Genomic DNA, 19,207 nt, shown 5'->3' with positions numbered 1-19,207 from the left:
TCAAACTCTATTAAGTTCTTTTTTAAATTGTTCAAATCCATCTGATCTTTATTTTAAAGATAAATAACATTTTCCCTATTTGTTATCTTTCCTTGGCTACTACTATGCTATTACTCTCTTGCCTTTCCTTCAGAGGATGAAAAGTACTATATGCTTAAAAGCTACTATTTATTATTCACAAATGACTTCTGATAGCTTTGAAGATAAACCTTAACCTGTCACACAAGGTCTTTGGACCTTCCCTGGTTTCTCTTCAGCCTCATTTCTTTTCTTCTTGTCTTAGTCTCTGTGTTCTAGCCATAACACAGCGTAACCGATTCCTGAATATGTTATGCTCAATTAAGTTTCATGCCTTCATATTTTGTCTTTTTTCATAACAGTTTTACTGGGATATAATTTACATCCCATATAGTTAACCTGTTTAACTCCTACAATTCAGTGGTTTTTAGTATATTCATGGAGTTGTGTGATTTGTCATTTTTGAAACATTTTCATCATCCTCCCCAAGAAACACTGTGTCCGCTAAGAGTCACTCCCCATTTCCTCCTCCCTCTCCTTGCTGGCCCTAGGTAACCATTAATCTATTTTCTACCTCCACAGATTTGCCTAATCTGGACATTTCATATAAATGGAGTCATATAATTTGTGATCTTTTGTGACTAACATCTTTCTATAATGTTTTCAAGGTTTATCCATGTTGTGACATGAATTAGTACTTCATTCCTTTTTGTGACCAAATAATAATCTATTGTATGGATATACCACTTTTTAAAAAAAAATTATTTTGGGTGGGGAGGGTTAAGAAAAGTTTAATTCCAGTGTAGTTAATATACAGTGTTACATTAGTTTCAGATGCACAATTTGGTGATTCAGCAACTCCATATAGTATTTAGTGCTCATCAAGATAAGTGTACTCTTAATCCCCTTCACCTATTTTACCCATCCCCCCAGCTACCTTCTGTCTGGTAACCATTAGTTTATTTTCGATAGTTAAGAGTCTGTGTTTTGGTTTTTCTCTCTCTTTTTTTCCTTTGTTCATTTGTTTTGTTTCTTAAACATACGGGTGAGCTCATATGGTATTTGTCTTTCTCTGATTGGCTTATTTCGCTTAGCATTAGAGTCTCTAGATCCATCCATGTTGTTGCAAATGGCAAAATGTCGTTCTTTTTTATAACTGAATAATATCCATTGTACATATTTGTGTGTGTGTGTGTGTTTATACTTATTTATCCATTCATCTGTCGGGGGACACTTGGGCTGCTTCCATAATTTGGCTGTTGTAAATAATGTTGCTATAAACATGGGGTGCATGTATCCCTTTGTATTAGTGTTTTTGCATTTTGGTGGTAAATACTCAGTAGAGTAGGGTAGTTCTATTTTTAACTTTTTGAGGAACCTCCATACTGTCTTCCACAGTGGCCGCACCAATTTGCATTCCCACCGACAGTACAAGAGGGTTCATTTTTCTCTGCATTCTCACCAACACATGTTGTTTCTTGTGTTTCGATTTTAGCTATTCTGACCGTTATGAGGTAGTATCTCCTGTAGTTTTGATTTGCATTTCCCTGATCATGAGTGATGTTGAGCATCTTTTCATGTGTCTGTTGGCGATCTGGATGTCTTCTTTGGAGAAATGTTTGTTTATGTCTTCTGCCCATTTTTTAATTGGATTATTTGGGGGTATTTTCGGTGTTTGTATAAGTTCTTTATGTATTTTGGATACTAGCCCTTTATCAGATATGTCATTTGCAAATATCTTCTCCCATTCAGTAGGTTGCATCTCATTGTGGATTTGATTCGCATTTCCCTAATGATGAGTGATATTGTTTGCCACATTCTGTTTATCCATTCATTAGCTGCAAGACATTTGATTGTTTCCATTTTTTAACTATTATGAATAATGCTAAAATAAACATTCATGTACAAGTTTTTGTATGAACATATGTGTTTTTTTCCTTAGGTATAGAATTGGGAGTCACATGGTAACTCTATGTTTAACCTTTTGAGAATCTGCCAAACTGTTCTTCAGAGCAGCTGTATAGTCCCACCAGCAGTGTATAATGGTTCATATTCTTTTTTCATATTCTTGCCAACATTGTTATTATGTATTTTTTTATTATAACCATCATATTGGATATGAAGTTGTATCTCATTATGGTTTTGATTTGCATTTCCCTAATGAATAATGGTATTGAGTATATTTTTATGTGCTTATTGGCCATTTGCTTATCTTCTTTGAAGAGATGTTTATTTAAATCCCATGTTCGTTAGAAAAAAAAATTTTTTTTTAAAGATTTTATTTATTTATGTGACAGAGAGACAGCCAGCGAGAGAGGGAACACAGCAGGGGAGTGGGAGAGGAAGAAGCAGGCTCCCAGCGGAGGAGCCCAATGTGGGACTCGATCCCGGAATGCCGGGATCACGCCCTAAGCCGAAGGCAGACACTTAATGACTGCGCTACCCAGGTGCCCCAGAAAAAATTTTTTTAATTGAAGTATAGTTGACATACAATAATAAACTAGTTTCAGGTGTGCAACATAGTGATTTGACAATTATATACATGATGAAATGCTTACCATAAGTATAGTTAACTACCTGTCACCATACAAAGCTATTACAATATTATTGATTATATTCCCTATGCTGTACTTTTCATCCCTGTTATGTATTTTCTTTTATAACTGGCAGTTTGTACCTCTTAATCCCTTTCACCTATTTTGCCTATTCCCCATCCCCTCTCTGTCAGGCATGAGTTTGTTCTTTGTATTTATGAGTCTATTTCTGTTTTTTGTTTGTTTTGTTTTTTAGATTCTATGCATAAGTGAAATAGCATGGCATTTGTCTTTTTCTGTCTGACTTATTTCAGTTAGCATAATATCCCCTACATCCGTCCATGTTGTTGCAAATGGCAAGATTTCATTCTTTTTTTATGGCTGAGTAATATTTCACTGTGTATACATACCACATTTTCTTTATCCATTCATCTTTCAGAAGACACTTAGGTTGTTTCCATAACTTGGCTATTTTAAATAATGCTGCAATAAACATAGGAGTGCATATATATTTTTTAATTAGTGTTTTTGTTTTCTTCAGGCAAGTCCTCAGAAGTAGAATTACTGGATCATATGGTATTTCTGTTTTATTTTTTTGAGGAAACTCCATACTGTTTTCCATAGTGGTTGTATGAGTTTGCATTCCTACCAATGGTGCATGAGAGTTCCCTTTTCTCTACATTTTCGCCAATACTTGTTTCTTATCTTTTTGATACAAGCCTTTCTGACTAGTGTGAGGTAATAGCTCATTGTGGTTTTGATTTGCATTTCCCTGATGGTTAGTGATGTTGAACATCTTTTCATGTGTCTATTGGCCATCTGTATGTCTTTGGAAAAATATTTATTCAAGTCCTCTGCCCATTTTTTAATGGGAATGTTTGGGTTTTCTGGTGTTGAGTTGTATGAGTTCTTTATATATTTTGGATATTAACCCCTCATTGGATATATCATTTGCAAATACCTTCTCCCATTCAGTAGGTTGCCTTTTCATTTTGTTGATGGTTTCCTTCACTGTGCAAAAGCTTTTTAGTTTGATACAGTCACAATTGTTTATTTTTGCTTTTGTTTCTGTTGCCTGAGGAGAGAACCAGAAAAATATTGCTAAGGCCAATCTCTAAGAGTTTGCTGCCTGTTTTCGTTGAGTTTTATGGTTTCAGGTCTTACTCTTAGGTCTTTAATCCATTTTGAGTTTATTTTTGTGTATAGTGTAAGAAAGAGGTCCAGTTTTTTTTTTCTTTTTTGCATGTAGCTATCCAGTTTTCCCAACATCATTTATTGAAGAGACAGTCTTCTCTATTATGTATTCTTGTCTCCTTTGTTATAGATTAATTGACAGTATAAGCATGGGTTTATTCCTGGGCTTTCTGTGCTCTTTCATTGGTCTCTATGTCTTTTTTGTGCCAGTACTATACTGTTTGATTGGCATAGCCTTGAAGTATATTGGCCATTTGCTTATCTTCTTTTAAGAAACATTCATTTAAGTCTTGTGTTCATTTTTAAAGTGGTTTTCTTTTTGTCACTGAGTTGTAAGAGTTCCTTGTATATTCTAGATGCAAGTTCCTTATGAGATATATCATTTGTAAATATTTTCTCCTGTTCTTTGAGTTGTCTTTTCACTTTCTTGATGGTGTCCTTTGAAGCACAAGAGTTCTAAATTTTGATGAATTCCTATTTATTTTTTGTTGTTGCTTGTGTTGTGGGGGTCATATTTAAAAACTGTTGTCTAATCCAAACTAATGATTTTCATCTGTGATATCTTCTAAGACTTTTATAGTTTTAGCTTTTAGATTTAGGACTTTGATCATTTTTGTTTGTTTTTGTTTTTGAGGGAGAGAGAGACGGGGGGGGGAGGGGCAGTTCAGAGGGAGAGAGAGAATCCCAAGCAGGCTCCACACCCAGTGCAGAGCCTGATACAGGGCTCAATTTCACAACCCTGAGATCCTGACCTGAGCTAATCTGAAATCAAGAGTCAGACGCTTAACTGACTGAGTCACCAAGGTGCTCTGGTTTTTGATCCATTTTGAGTTAATTTTTGTATATTGTGTATAGTGGGGGTCCTGCTCTATTCTTTTGCATGTGAATATTCAGTTGTCCCAGCACCATTTGTTGAAAAGACTGTTCTTTCCCACACTGAATTATTTTGGTTCCTTGTCAAAAATCAATTGACCTTAAATGTGAGGTTTTTATTTCTGGACTCTTAGGTCTGTTCCATTGATCTAAAATGACTACTTCATACTTTTTCTAACTTATGACTAGAATGCCTTATCTGCCCTCTCCACCTGACAAACTCCTATTGCATGATTCCTCTACCAGAAGCCTTTCTTTCCCCTGCAGGTCTTTTGTATAACTCTGCATATTTACAGCATAGGGCTCGTCACTTTACTGCAGTATGTATGTGCATATATATATATATTTATATATATCTCCTTTAGTAGTTGGTAGACTTCCGGAGGGTAGAGACTGGACCTTTTATATCTGATTCCCAGAGCTTTAGCACAGTGCCTGGCATGTGGTGTGCTATTAATATAGTTAAAGGAGGAATAATAGGAGCAGTATTGAATTTTGTTTTGGATGTGTTCATTTCTAGGTATCATTAGGACATCCAGGGGCTAATATTTAATAGGGATTTTTATTTATTAATTGAAACTTGCTTATACCTTTCTTTTTTAAATTACTCATTTGTCAAGTATTTATTGGATGCCTGTTGTGTACCAATCGCTGTACTAGACTCTGAGGTATAATAGTAAACAAAACTTCACCCTGCATTTATGAAACTTTCATTCTAATAGGAGAAACAGACAATATAAAATAGTTTAAGATGGTTGGCAGTAAAACCATCAAGGAAATCAGAGACTGAAGGAGAGGTCAAGACTGATGATAGAGACCTTGGAATCATCTTCACAAAAGTGATACTTGAAACGGTATAGTTATAGATGGAATCACCAAGAGATTGAGCATATAAAACCACCAAGAGATTGTGCAGAGAGAGCCTTGAGAATATCTAAATTTAGGGGGGAAATAGTCTGAAATGTAGGAAAACCAAAAGAATAGAACCCTGCAATCTAAGAGAAAAGAGAAGGGAGAAATACATAGAATGGTAAAGGAGTAAGCCTAAGAAAGAACCATGGGTTCAGGTTGTTAGTCATTCGTAATCTTAAGAATTAAGTTTTAGGGGAACTGCTAGAGTCAGTTTTGAAAAATTGAATCCTGGGGGCTCCTGGGTGGCTCAGGTAGTTAAGCATCTGACTCTTGATTTCAGCTAGGTCATGATCCCAGGGTTGTGAGATCTGAGCCCCATATCGGCTCCGCACCAAGAGTGGAGCCTGCTTAGGATTCTCTCCTTCTCCCTCTCTCCCTCCCAACTGATGCTGTCTCTCTTAAAAAAAAAATTCTGGGACTTTTTTGAAACAGTGAAATTGTGCTGTGAGTTTTTTCTTACTCTCTAAGGAAACACAGTATCCATAAATGAAGAATTTAAATATATACATTTAGATGTTATTCATCTCTGGGGGACTTCTTTTTTTTTTTTTTCCCTGAGAGACCTGAAAGCTTATTCTTTACAGAATTTCCCTCAGACTTGTAATCCACTGAATTTCTTTAATTTTGAAAACCTTGTGTGGTTTTTTTTTTTTAAGATTTTATTTATTTGAGAGAGAGAGAGAGAGCGTGTGCAAACAGAGGCAAGGGCAGAGAGGGAGGGAGAGGAAGAGAGAAGGAATCCCAAGTGGACTCCATGCTGAGCTCGGAGCCCAACTCGAGGCTCAGTCTCAAGACCTGAGGTCATGACCTGAACCGAAACAGAGTTGGACGTTTAACCGACTTGAGTCACCCAGGGGCCCCAAACCTTGGTATTTTTTAGTTTCTTCATTCTTGCTATCAGAATGTATATCTTCGTGGGTTAAAAATCATTTGACCATTATATGAACAATTGGTGTGTATACATATAGACAGTTGAATTTGGTCCACTAACATGTAAATGTTCTTTTTTCTTTTTTCATTTTTGAATAGTGACAGAAATGTTGGTAAATGTTCTGAGTATTTGCTCTGATGATGAACTGATGACTGAAGGTGAAGACCAGTTTGATGGTATGATTATTCATTTTACTATTTTTTATTGTGAAATGGTATCTTTTAATTGCCCAGCTTCAATACATATTCTTTCACAAAATGTAGTCATTGTTCTCAAATGGCTATGCCATTTGATAAGGATCAAGACACTTTTTCAGATACTGCTTATTTTAAGATATTTTTTAGCGATTTTACTTTTTTTCTATTGGTATGGGGAAGATGGATTTTGGGAAAAGGGAAATTTGGAAGAACAGAAGGAAAGGAAAATTGAAAATACTAAAGAATGTGGTTCTAAATGAATATGGACACTGCTTAAAGGGAGGATAAAAATGCTTTTTGTTTCATTGGTACAGCCTTCTAGGTGCATCAGAAACATACTTGAACACCCAATGTTGTTGTCACTGTTTTTTCCCAAAAACTGAAGTACGCTGTTCCCAACTTGTGAGTGGTTGTGTTCTAAGAGACCCCTTACTGTTTTAGTTTGGTTTTCAGAAGCATCTTTTCCATAGAAACAAGGTTAGATATGGCTGTTTGTTCTTAGGTAAGCCAACCAGCCTGTGTACTGATGTGCATTTATAGTATAATTTAATACCATAAAAACAAAACTCCTTTTATTTTTATGTCTTGAAGTTTTTATTTAAAACTTTTTAAATTTAAATATTTTTAAAAATTTAAGTCACTGAGAAACAAAAATGTAAACAACTTAAAACTGAGAACTTCGTTGCAGCATTCTTTTCATAGTTGTAATCAGTATATAATTGTTTCCATATATTAAACATGGTCTATATATTGCTACAACTTAATAGCTACATATTTCTAAGTATATTAATATACTGTAATTTTCATAGTTACTCTCATGTTGTTTGGCATTTGGGTTGCTTTCAGTTATTCTTATTATGAATAGCATGCAATACGTATGTTTGTACAATAGTTTTTTCCTTGGGATAAATTTCTTGAAGAGAATTACAGAGTTAAATATATGTTTTAGCTTCGTTATTTTAGCTATGAACTGCCGGATTACTTTGCAGAATTGGACCAATATGAAGTACTTTTAGCGATGAGTCCATTGACCTCTTTCTCCACAGGCCCACCTCATTGGGTTTTGGTCATTTTTACTTATTTTGCTTGTTGGCTACATAGTAGTGAATTACGCTTGGTCTAATTTACATTTCTTTGAATTTCTAGTGATTTTTAATTTAAAAAAATTACTATTTTTTAAAGTGTATAAACTGTATATCTCATTTGACTACTTTTTAAGTACAGCCCGAGTAAAAACTACTTAGAAATTTTTCTGCTTACAAACAGGTTTAATTCTTAAGCACTGTTGTAAACCCATTTGTTAAAAGTACCAAGTGACCATGTACAAGTGTCTGCTATTGCCATCTGTTGGTGGCAAGCAGAGATGTGCTTTTACTCTGGCTCATAGTTTTGTTAACCGAAATAAATGATATCCGTTTGTTTTTGGTTTGGATAATAGGCTTTAATGAGTAATATTTATTTTTTATTTTAATTCTCCTTTTGTTTGTGTAGAAGTTTTAGCTCTACCATATTTCATTATATTTGTCTTTTACATAAAATTTTTAAGTAGTTACAATTAAATATTTTTTCCCTATTCTGCCACCTTTTCCCTTTTCTCTTGTTAAACTAGGTCTGAGTTCAGATTCTAGTTTCTTATAGTGGCTGTATGACCTCAGGCAAATTACTTAGTTTCTCTGAGTCTCAGTTTTTTAATCTTCAAAATGAAGATAATAGTATCTATTTCATTATCTTATAGGTATTGATAAAATGACTGAAATAATTTTGGTTCATAGTTCACTAATTTCTTCAGATAACGTTTTCTGTTATATGTCAAATTCTGTGAAATATCAAGTAGCAGTTTTAATTGGTATCTCATTAAATCCATATCTGCATCTAGGAAGTTTTAATATTTAGTTTTCTAAACTAAGATCAGGATCTCTTGCTCTATATAATTAGTTAATTTACAATAATTACTGCATTTAATATATTTAATGTACAGTTATTCCATTTAAAATCACAGTTTTTCCTCTGAAAAAATCTGTTATTATCAACGTAAATTAATACTATAGTATTTTATATCCTTATGTTATTACAACTGGTATCTCAACATATTTTCTGTGTATAAGGTATATATTATATATTTGTGGGTTTATCTTATGACAACTTGGATCAGCAGAATTATTCCTATGATAACTTTTATTTTGTTCCTTAACTTTTAAAAATGTCATTTGCATAAGGCTGATATTGTTATTTATTTTTCTACATTTTACTTTTTCTTTTTAACAAATTTGTGTCAATATTCATAGTATTTTTTTAAAATAGTATTTTAAATAGGAGTGGTGATAGGTAATGCTTTAGTTCTCTTCCTATAAAAAAAAAATTTCCTTGTTAAGTCTATTACAGTTGGTTTAGTACTTATGACTTATATGAGGATAGACACTGAATCATTTTGGGGATTCAACCAGGAATATGTGTAAAATTTTATTATATTCCAAATGAGATTTTATGTATCTAATCAACATTTTCCTCTCCACGATAAATTATGTTTATTTATCCACTTGTTATATCATTCTTGCACTCCAGAGATTTAAGTTCGATCATTAAAGAGGTGGTGTAGTTTAGTGAAAAGGATCAGTGGTCTAGGTATCTTGGCATTATCATTATGCTAGCTGTGTAATCTTGGGGAAGTTACTTAACTTCCCAGGATCTTCTCATCCACGGATTGAAGGAATAGAAAGAAAATAATTTTAAAAATTGGTAAGTTGTCATTTATGACAGTTTTATATGTGAAAATACACTGAGTTCCAGCTTTGAATACTAGAAATAGATCTCCTTTCACTGCCAACATAGCAGGTATAGTTACTCCTCATTTCTTCACCCTTTCATACCAAGTGTTAGGAGTAGAGACTCCAAGAAAATTTTAAGAATATGAATCTGGGAGTTTGTATGGAGGAATGAGAATTGTTTGGGGGGGGGGCACTGAAGAATGGAGGAAATGGGAGGAGATTAGGATAGATACTAGGATGGGATAGGGAAAAGAGCTGCTGGAACTGGGTTTATTTCCCTTCCTTAGTCACATTCCCATACTTCTTTCCCTTAACTCTGTACATCTTTTCTCCTTTCCTTTCACCATGATAGTATGCCTTTCGTCCTCTCCTTCCCCTTTTCTTATTCAGCAGTGGAACTATCCGATGAGCTGGGCATGGGGAGAAATCTGACTTAGGAAGAAAACTTGGTGGCATGGGGATTGCTGTGGAGGCAAAATAAGAGTTTAGCTTCTCTGTGGGGAAAGGGAGAGAGCAGGAATGGAGATATCCCAGTGGCAGGAAGGAAAGAATAGTTTTTGCATATTTAAGGCTGTGATAAGGAATAAGACTCTCTTCTTAAGTGATGATCTTTGGTATTCTTCATTGTTTAATATATATGTGGATTTATTTTTAAAGGCAAAATTTTGCATAAACATTGCATGTATAAGTGCACATAGCATTCCTTTTGGAGGTATTATTTAATCATTAAAGAGAATTTCTGAACACTGATTCTGTGATATTTAGAATGCGTACTATTTCTTTCAGATATTTATCTTTGGTCTTGAATTTGGTAAAGGAAATACATAATCCACGTGTGTAACAGTTTCACTAAACTAAAACTTTGCATTTCCTGTAATGCAATCATGTATCTCTGCATTAAAATGGAAGATATGGAAAGCTCAAATGAAACATTTCTGCTGCCTACTCTTAGAGCTATTACTTGCTTTGAAACAATCTGTTGCTATTTCTGCAAAAGATGTCCCTCAAGCTCCCAGATTGGATTGGGAACAGAAAGCACATACTGTTGATCCTGAGTATGTGCAAAAGTTCTACAATTCAGATTCAAGAAATTATGTGTTCTTGTTATTATGGAGTGTGGGAGGCTTAGCCTTTCCGTTATTCGAAGTGGGTAAGATTTTCCACTGAGGTAGTTTATAAAGTTACCTACATTTCTTTATATATACTATAGATTTTGCAGATCTTCGTGTCCTTAAAGAACCACATGAGCTTGTATATCATTTGTGTCATTACCCTTCACTTAACATACTCCCATGGGTGACACATTTCCTCAGGGGTATCAATATAAATGTGCGATTGTTGTTTGCACAGTCTTTTATCAGTCTTATGTGTTTTCACGTGTTTTTTTTCTGTCCCTAATTTGTCTACTTTCATCAAATATTATAGTCATTCTGTCCATAATTTCTTCTGAACACATATCTTTTAAGAAATCTTTCCTTTAGAGTTCTACCCAGTGGCATCCCTCTTTTATTCACCAGATCCTACAGTACTACATTTTTCAAATTCAAATATGAGGGCCTTCATTTTTCTCCCTTTCTTTCTACATTCATTCTTCAATACCACTGCCAAGTTAAATCTCTATCTTTTTATTTGTCTCAACCACCTTTTCTCCATCATTCACTTCCTTTTTTCTGGACTCTCCATCTGAAGAACGGCTCATATATGGCAATAAAAAAGGTACAGACCAGACAGAGTAACATTGTTTTGAAATATGACTTCATAAGTTATCCTCATGTCCATGTAAGTTAGCACATTCATTGAGTGCTATTTATGCAGAGTCCTTTTGGGCCTTGTGCAAATTTAGTGTAAGTGCTATCTGAGATAGAATTTGATGTTTTTAGAAGTCATATTCCAAGATATCTGTCTTTCTGTGCATGGAAATATTTTTCCCTCTTTTTCATTCCTCTTGTTTACAATTTCATTCTTTTGCTTATTTTTAATGTTTTGTACTTTTCCCTGCATGATTAGGGGTGTTTGATTGTCTGTCTTATTCCCCAGAGTAATTTTACTGTGGACATTTACGTTAATATTATGCATGATGCGTTTGTAGACTGATTTAAAATCCTGATTTGTATAGTGTTTTTATATTCCAATGATTTTTTAAAAATTTGAAATCAGTATAGTTTACATATTATTCAGTTTTACAGATTTATAAATTAAGGCTGAAAACATGAATGTACCTCATTGCAGCCATCCTCTCCCATCCCCATACTCCTCTCCCCCAGTCTAGCTTTAAAATTCTGTCAGTTTTAAAACAATGTTTATGTTAATTCATTCAAAGAAATCAGACCTTATGTCCTTGGACAAAACAGTTAATAAACTTAGTTTCTTTGTCTCTAAAATGAGGAGATTAAACTTTGCAGTATTCCTAATGTCTCTCCATATTCTAATGTTCTATGATAATGAGACTTCTAGTAATTTTTTTGGCATTTTAAAAATAGCTGTGTAGTACCATAGTACCTACGCACTTTTGAACTTGGCAAAAGCTGTAGCTTCAGTGCTCATAATCGTACCCTTTAGAGCATTGTAAACATGGTCATGGAGCCTATTTTCTCTAAAGTATGTCTTTTGTTTTCATCTTTGAAATTGGATTTCTTTTCTGTTACCATGCAGTAAGGTCCAGTCATTATCTTAGTTTTAATTATATGGTATTTGTGGGCTGCTTGAATTTTAAATGAGATGCTGCTCTAGCCCAGAAGACTTAACGGTTTCAGACCTCTGTATATCCACGGCCCCTTTTAGTCTAGTCTCTTTAGCCTTTCCTTAACTTTCTCCTCAACTGTGGTGCTTCTATATGTGTTTTCATCATGCTGAAGCACAGCCCTAAGGAACCACACTCTTGAGTCCAGAGTGATTCTAGTTGCTATATATGAGATAACAGGACTGAGATTGTTGTTGTTCTTTCTGGAGGCCAAGGGAAGGAAGATACAACTTTTGAGTTTTTCTTCAGCTGAAGATCAGGTTATTTTGACATATTCTCTTCTGTATCAGTGATAGGCAGTACAGCTAACCCTTTAGAGAGGAAACATGAGTAATCCTTTAGCTGTGTTTTTTAGGGAATCTTTTCTCATTGTTCACTGTCCTTGTGTCATACTCACCTAGGGATGTAAGAGCTTGTATATATTTGCATGACCTTGAGGACATTTAGTCCATGAGGTTAAGATATGCATTATTGTCAATATGCTGGTATGGTCCTCAGTTCAGCGTCGTCTGCAAAGTAGTTATTTCATACCATTGTTTTCAAACCCACTTAGAAGAAGGAACTTCTGTGATAGTAAGATAGGATATTTCCAGCCTGCATGTCAGAGGCTTTTATAATAGTAAAACAGAAGCCTATACAGAATTATTACCAATTCTTGTCTGTTAGTCTGCATGCATAGGCCCTCATGAAAATTAAACAAAGACTATAGGATTGTTAGCATTTTTTTTTTTTTTGTCCTCTGGTTTGTGTATAAGTTGGGTTCTAGTTTCTTTCCCATTGCTGTTTTAATGATTAGCAGTAGTGTGAGAGTCATAATGTTTGTGGATTACTTTTCATTTGTATCTGTATCAGATCCCAGTATTAGACCAGTGCTGAGCTAAATCTTGAAGGAGTGAGAGGCTTTCTGGCATGAGTTCACCTAGTCTCCTCCATGTGAGCTGGTGGCAGAGGGTTTGGTGTTGGTTAAGATGAGCGTGGTATAGGTTAACAGAATGGTACAAGTGTGGATGCCCTAAACTTGAGTCTTTTTTTCTATTTATTCCATTGAAAGTAGGTTCAGCTGCAGCCCGGAAAGAAATCATAAGAAACAAAATTCGAGCAATTGGCAAGATGGCACGGGTCTTCTCTGTTCTCAGGTAATGATATATTTTCCTGATTATTTGCTTTACAGAAATTCTTTTATTGTACTTTGCTGTAAGCAGTGTCCTGTTTGACACCTAAAAGCAATTTAGTAGCATTCTTCCTATAAAGAAGTTAGTTGTACATTTTCATATTGGAAAAGGGAATACAAGTCCCTTTGAAACTAGGGTTTTTGACCCTTGTGATTATTATTGCTCACTTTGAATATGTGTTACCCTTCTGTGATGAAAGTACTAGTTCTACATCTTGAAAAGAGCAGGATAAGAAGGAAAGGGTACCTTTTAGAGTATTCCTGATGAACTTGCTCATCCATATAGAAAGTTCCTTTTGTTGGAGTCACAGATTATCTCTTCTTAGGGTTAATTCAGGAAGACTAGGTTTAAAGGTGCATGTAAATGGGTCAGTCCTTAAAAATTTGTTTGCAAAACTGGTTATATCAGACATTTGAACTTTACAGCATAGAAAATACCATATTTTCTCAATTGTATGAGTCTCATTGATGATAAATCTCATCATATATTTAATAAAGCTTTTCAGGAAAAAATATATGCCTCAGTTGTAAGGCATACCCTCTGATCTGAAACATTTTCAAAATATGGAAGAATGTCTTAACTTGGAATGAGAAATGTCGTAAATTATATACATGGCCTACCTCTGGGCCCCATTTCCTCCTTTAAACTAAGTACTTGTTGGAAGTCTCTCATGTTTGTTATATCTCTTTGCTATAGGGAGGAGAGTGAAAGCGTGCTGACACTCAAGGGCCTGACTCCCACAGGGATGTTGCCTAGTGGAGTGTTGGCTGGAGGACGGCAGACCCTGCAAAGTGGTAATGATGTTATGCAACTTGCTGTGCCTCAGATGGACTGGGGCACACCTCACTCTTTTGCTAACAATACACATAATGCATGCAGGGAATTCCTTCTGCTTTTTAGTTCCTGTCTCAGCAGCTGACACAGGCAGAATACTATATGATAGGTAGTATCTGGTTAATAACCTGACCAGGGCAGAAAATTCATGGAATGGGTAGTCCTTTCAATCGAAAATAATGGTCAGTCTCAGCTTTCAATGAAATGGTATGGGAGCAGCTCATATCATAATGTCTAAATATTTATTTTTTTGTTTGTCTAATGCACCCTTTTCTTTTAAAAGTCCCAGTTTCAGAATGTGAATCAAGGATAGCCATATTACTAAAATGGAAATGTAATTCCAAGTTTCTTATTTTTTATTTTTTTTAATTTATGTAATTGTATTAGACTATGCTTATATTTTCAGATACTTAATTTTAGAATTAACAATCTGCTTAGGCCCCAAAACATTACTTATGCACTTCACTTGCCAAAAGATTTGTGCAAGGTTTTGTACCCTGGTAAATGATGCCAAAGTTTGTTTTCTGTGGTGTTTGTCAAATGTTCTATGTATAATTGACTGTCTGTAACATGCTGTTTTCTTCCTCTGCAGATGTAGCTGCTTTCCTAAATCTGTCTGTCTTTCTTTAGGTTAGCTGTATGTCTGTAAAAGTATGTTAAATTAAATTACTCTATCAGACGCTTGTCTGTCTTTGATGTAGAAGCAACTTTGTAGCACCTTGTTTTGAGGTTTGCTGCATTCGTTGCTGTACTTTGTGCATTCTGAACATGAATGTAACATTAGATATTAAGTCATTGTTATAAGGGGTTGAATTTAAATCCTGTAAGTCAAAATTGAAAGGGTGTTATTAAGTGTGCCTTTATTTTGCATGAAAATAAAAAGAATTATACGTAAAGCATTCCTGTAATCTGGCTCATTGAATATTTTATATTAAAAAAACCTTACTTTTTTGGCGTAAGTATTTGTGTAAATACTGGGTTAACTTTTTGAAAGCCCATTACAGATTAAATAGAAGAGAATGACGTGAATGTTTTAGAGTATACACAATAACTCAAAGTCTAGATTTCTTTCCCTTGTGGCTGGAAAGCAAAAAATGTGATATGGAATAGCTTTAATTTATATGTTTTATTGTAGCCACTTTTGACAGCCCTCCAAGGGTCATTGCTCTGTTAAACAGGCAGCAACAGATCTGATGTTTTCCTTAGTCATGGCTAACTTTCTTCCTGGTGTTGTAATTAGTGAGTTTTTTAAAGCAAAAAATAAATAATTTAAATTTTTGAATAAATTTAAAGTAGATTGACTTTTCACAGTCTCATTTCACTTAGTCTCATAATAAATGCCTAAATAAATAAGCAAATTTTTCCTGTAGACAAATAATTTCTACTTGTAGCCTGTACATGTTCTATTTTATGTTAGTGTGTTGTCTGCTACCACCACTGGTATATGTGAGAAGAGCTGTTTTAAAATGATAGTTTCAAATTTTCACTCTAAATGAAGTGTCCTTTTTTTTTATTAAAAGAAGAACTGCTTTTTCTTTATATTCCTTGCTCCCCATTTTTCTTATTATCGACATTAGCAAGATGAGCTTAAAAAGAATTTCGCTAAAACAAAGATCTTAAACATTCAATAAAACTAGCAAAAGTAAGTGGTAATAGAAAAGGATGAACTTTAGTAGTTTGAAAAATGTTATACCCTTTCTCTTTTTTGTTCATAAAAGAAAAGGGAAACTGAAAGGCCTCATACTTTAATAAATCTCCACTACAGTCACATCTCCATTATCCTTGGATGTATTATTACTTTTACATTGTATCTACAGCAAACCTTTCTTTCAGATTTCACAATTAGTACCTGCTAATTACATGCTTTGTTGGCAGCTCAGCACTTCTACTCATTCTTAATTTGCATGCAGCCTGAAGCTCAGTCTTCCAACTTTGAACTCACCCCCAACTGCAGGGAAGGTTTGAAAGATAGCTTTACTGAAGGGACTGTATTCCCAGCATAGAGACAGTGCTGAGTTTAAGGGGTCTAATTTGGGAAACTAGATAGCTCCCTAGTTGTGCCAGTGATGGCTCTTGATAGTGTGGAGCAATTTTCCTAGCATAATAAGATAAACCTATTTTGATAGCACATAACAAAACTGATACAGAAGCTGCATCTGTGTGATTTAATTTTTTTTCTAATATTTTACTTTAGTAGACATGTTCCCTGATGTGAGTAACTAAGAGTTAAGTATTGCAAAAAGAAGGTTTTAAAATTCTAATACCTTAGTCCTTTTGTCAGAAAATAAGTCCGATTGCCTTCTCAAAAACCTGAAAGTTAATTCATATTTCTTGAGTGTTTTCACAAACACAACCCTTTTGGAGTAGGAATTGATATATTTTATGTGCATTTTCTTCATGGAAATTTGTTTGGGAGCTAGCCCTATAATGCTACCTTCACCAGGACATATATGGGAAAATATGTGGCCATTTCTTTTAGTAATGCCAAATTCTTCTTCATTATTTATCCTGTGTAGTTATTGAGGAACACAGTTTGTGACAGCACTGTACACAAACTTACTAAGGCCATGTCGGGATGCCCTATAAAACTTAAAACAAGTAGAGGAAAAACAGTGCCTTTTCAGACAGAACTTTATAATTATCAAATCTCTTTCCAGTTTAACGTTTAAGCTTCAAATGACCTTTTTTTCAATTCTAAACATTCAAGCTTGACACGGAATGCAGTTTTGAGTGTGATATGTATTTTGTATCCTGAAAAGGATGAGGAGCATTTAGAAGCTTCTAGAAAGAGCAGAGAATATAATTTGACCTAGAACATGCTTTTACATATAAAATTAAAACCCATAGGATGATTTCAGAAGTATGTTGTTACATTTCATAATTTGAAAAATTTATTAATAGACTTTTAAACTGATTCCCTCAGATACTAATTCTTACAGTGATATCAGGTTTTATTTTTAATTTATTACCATATATAAGTTATGAAATATTTCATATAAAAACACTTCTGTTACCATAAGCTCTTTAAAACATATTCTGATAGGCATTTATTTTTTTCTCATTCAATGTCTAAATTATAAAGAAAATAGTCCATATTTTGAAGAATAGAAGTTGTAGGGCTGATCAAGTAGAGGTGGGTCATTTATCCCAGTTTTCTGTGTGGGAAGATACAAAGAGTATATTCCAGGTGTACAGAGCTAGATTTTTTTTAAATGGTGATTTGTACAGTGGGTTTACAATAAGTATGTCTGCTTGGATTTGTAATATAGCTTAACAGTTAAGGAGAATTAATTTTTTTTATTCAGTGTTCATCCTACTTCTTTTGGGTCCCCAACTCACTTTACTATCTGGTTAAGATCAACAAATTTCTAATTTAGTCTACTTTAATTCCTTAGATTAATCAGTTTTCTTTCACATAAATGCTTTGGACAAAATTTATTATTTCTAAATCTGATTGGCCTTGTAGAAGAAGCAAAATAGAAAGGATGGGGCATTATTGTTATAAATATTCTGAGTGTGTGCACTTTGGGTAAAGTGGAGAATTTGCAGTATTGTCAGGCAATATTGTCCTCTGTAGTCTTTGATCCTGTCTTCAATGTGAGTGCTTTATACAGTTTGAACCCAGAAATGAGCCAAAAGAATGTTTGACTACAAAATGTATGACTGAATAATGTTGTGATTCTTTAAATGGGCCAGAGACAAGCTATACTAAGAATGCATTTCTCAACTTTAAGACCTGTGTATATGTCCGTATCCTAGAGTAATTAGGATTTATTGCCTGTAAGACCTCATTTCTATCTTGATTCCTCTCTAGTTGGTAGATGGGCTTGAAAAGATGTACGTTGGCCTTTCTCTCTTCATTTGAGAATGCATGCTATTAGTACCTGAGGCAGATTTGAGTTCATGATAAACTGAACATAACTAGCTTTTTTTTAAAGGCCATAGATGTTAGTATCTTTAGATACTTGAAACACCAATGTTAGAATAGAAAGGAAGTTCCTAGTAGACAAGAGGGGTCTTTTTAGGTTATCCACGAACAACAGAGCTACAGAACTGTTTTAACTTGGAGTAATTCTCCAAGTTTACTGCCCTTAAGTTTCATTGTAGCCATACTGACTTCTGCAGCTTTTGCTATGCCTTATGAATTAGAAGCAACAGTAAAAGTATTACTGACCCCTTCTATTTTATATCTTATGAACAACTGATAATGAGTATTGTTTCAGTTAGTTGGTGGGGGCGGGGGAAGAATCTTCTGTTTGTTCTTCTGCTACAATTCTGCCATCATAATTTCACCATAGAGAATTTCCTTGTGATTGTGATGGATGTGATATAATAAACATGTTGAAAAATTCTAAGGCCATCAAAATACTGAATTCACAATAGGTAATTAATACTGGAGTGCATTTGCATGGGTGTTGAGGTGTTTGTGTTTATATTAGGTCCATGTGTTCTGTGCTCTGAGCGATGTTGTCATAGTGCTGTGTGTAAACTGTGCTGTGTCAGGAATTGGGGGATTGGATGGGGCTCTCTAATATGGATACTATTTATGTTAAATTGTAAATAATGATGTAGTATGGGATACTGTGATATTTTACGTGATCATTGCCTTTTCTGCTGTACAATATGACCCTTCTCATCTCTCTCATTCATTTTGCATGCCTCTGCTCACTTCTGTACAGCCACAGTTGAGGCTATTGAGGCTGAAAAAGGTACGATCAGAGTCCTTGCGCTGGGCAGAGATCTGTGGTGTGTGGGTGGGCATCAGAGAAATGTCCTGTGGGTGTGTTTTACTCCTAGTTTGCACAGCCCAAGATGAATCAGACTCACTGACTCATCAAGTTTCATAGTCACATTCCTCTTTTTTTTTTCTTTTCTTTCTTTCTTTTTTTTTTTTTTAATTACAAGGACCGATTTCCATAGTGACAATCTGGTTTTTCCCTTTTCTAGTATTGTGTACAACCAGCATTTATCGTTTCTGAATTTTTTAGAGAGCAGCATGTTATGCTGTATATTATAGCATTTTGAAGTTGCAAAGAA

At 34.5% G+C, this 19,207-nt stretch overlaps 1 protein-coding gene and 1 long non-coding RNA gene across 6 annotated transcripts in view; one reads left to right on the top strand and one right to left on the bottom strand.

The window, feature by feature from the left end:
* LOC117802700 overlaps window positions 1-19,207 on the bottom strand; it is a 47,297-nt gene that overhangs the window by 8,824 nt on the left and 19,266 nt on the right. The window lies entirely within an intron of this gene.
* Window positions 1-19,207, top strand: part of PPP3CB (protein phosphatase 3 catalytic subunit beta) — a 50,450-nt gene that overhangs the window by 28,539 nt on the left and 2,704 nt on the right. For 2 of the 5 annotated variants that reach the window (XM_034662693.1, XM_011226427.3), the window contains exons 10-13: window positions 6,561-6,638; window positions 13,216-13,300; window positions 14,033-14,130; window positions 18,850-18,879. In XM_034662693.1, the coding sequence (XP_034518584.1) occupies window positions 6,561-6,638; window positions 13,216-13,300; window positions 14,033-14,130; window positions 18,850-18,879 (291 nt within the window). The remainder of the gene's footprint in view (window positions 1-6,560; window positions 6,639-13,215; window positions 13,301-14,032; window positions 14,131-18,849; window positions 18,880-19,207) is intronic. The other 3 variants (XM_034662694.1, XM_019800915.2, XM_034662695.1) reach the window with 3 other exon arrangements.

The sequence above is a fragment of the Ailuropoda melanoleuca genome, chromosome 6 (genome assembly GCF_002007445.2).
Source record: "Ailuropoda melanoleuca isolate Jingjing chromosome 6, ASM200744v2, whole genome shotgun sequence".
NCBI classification, from domain to species: Eukaryota; Metazoa; Chordata; class Mammalia; order Carnivora; family Ursidae; genus Ailuropoda; species Ailuropoda melanoleuca.
The sequence above is the reverse complement of the archived record's forward strand: the minus strand, read 5'-3'. Positions and strand labels throughout refer to the sequence as shown.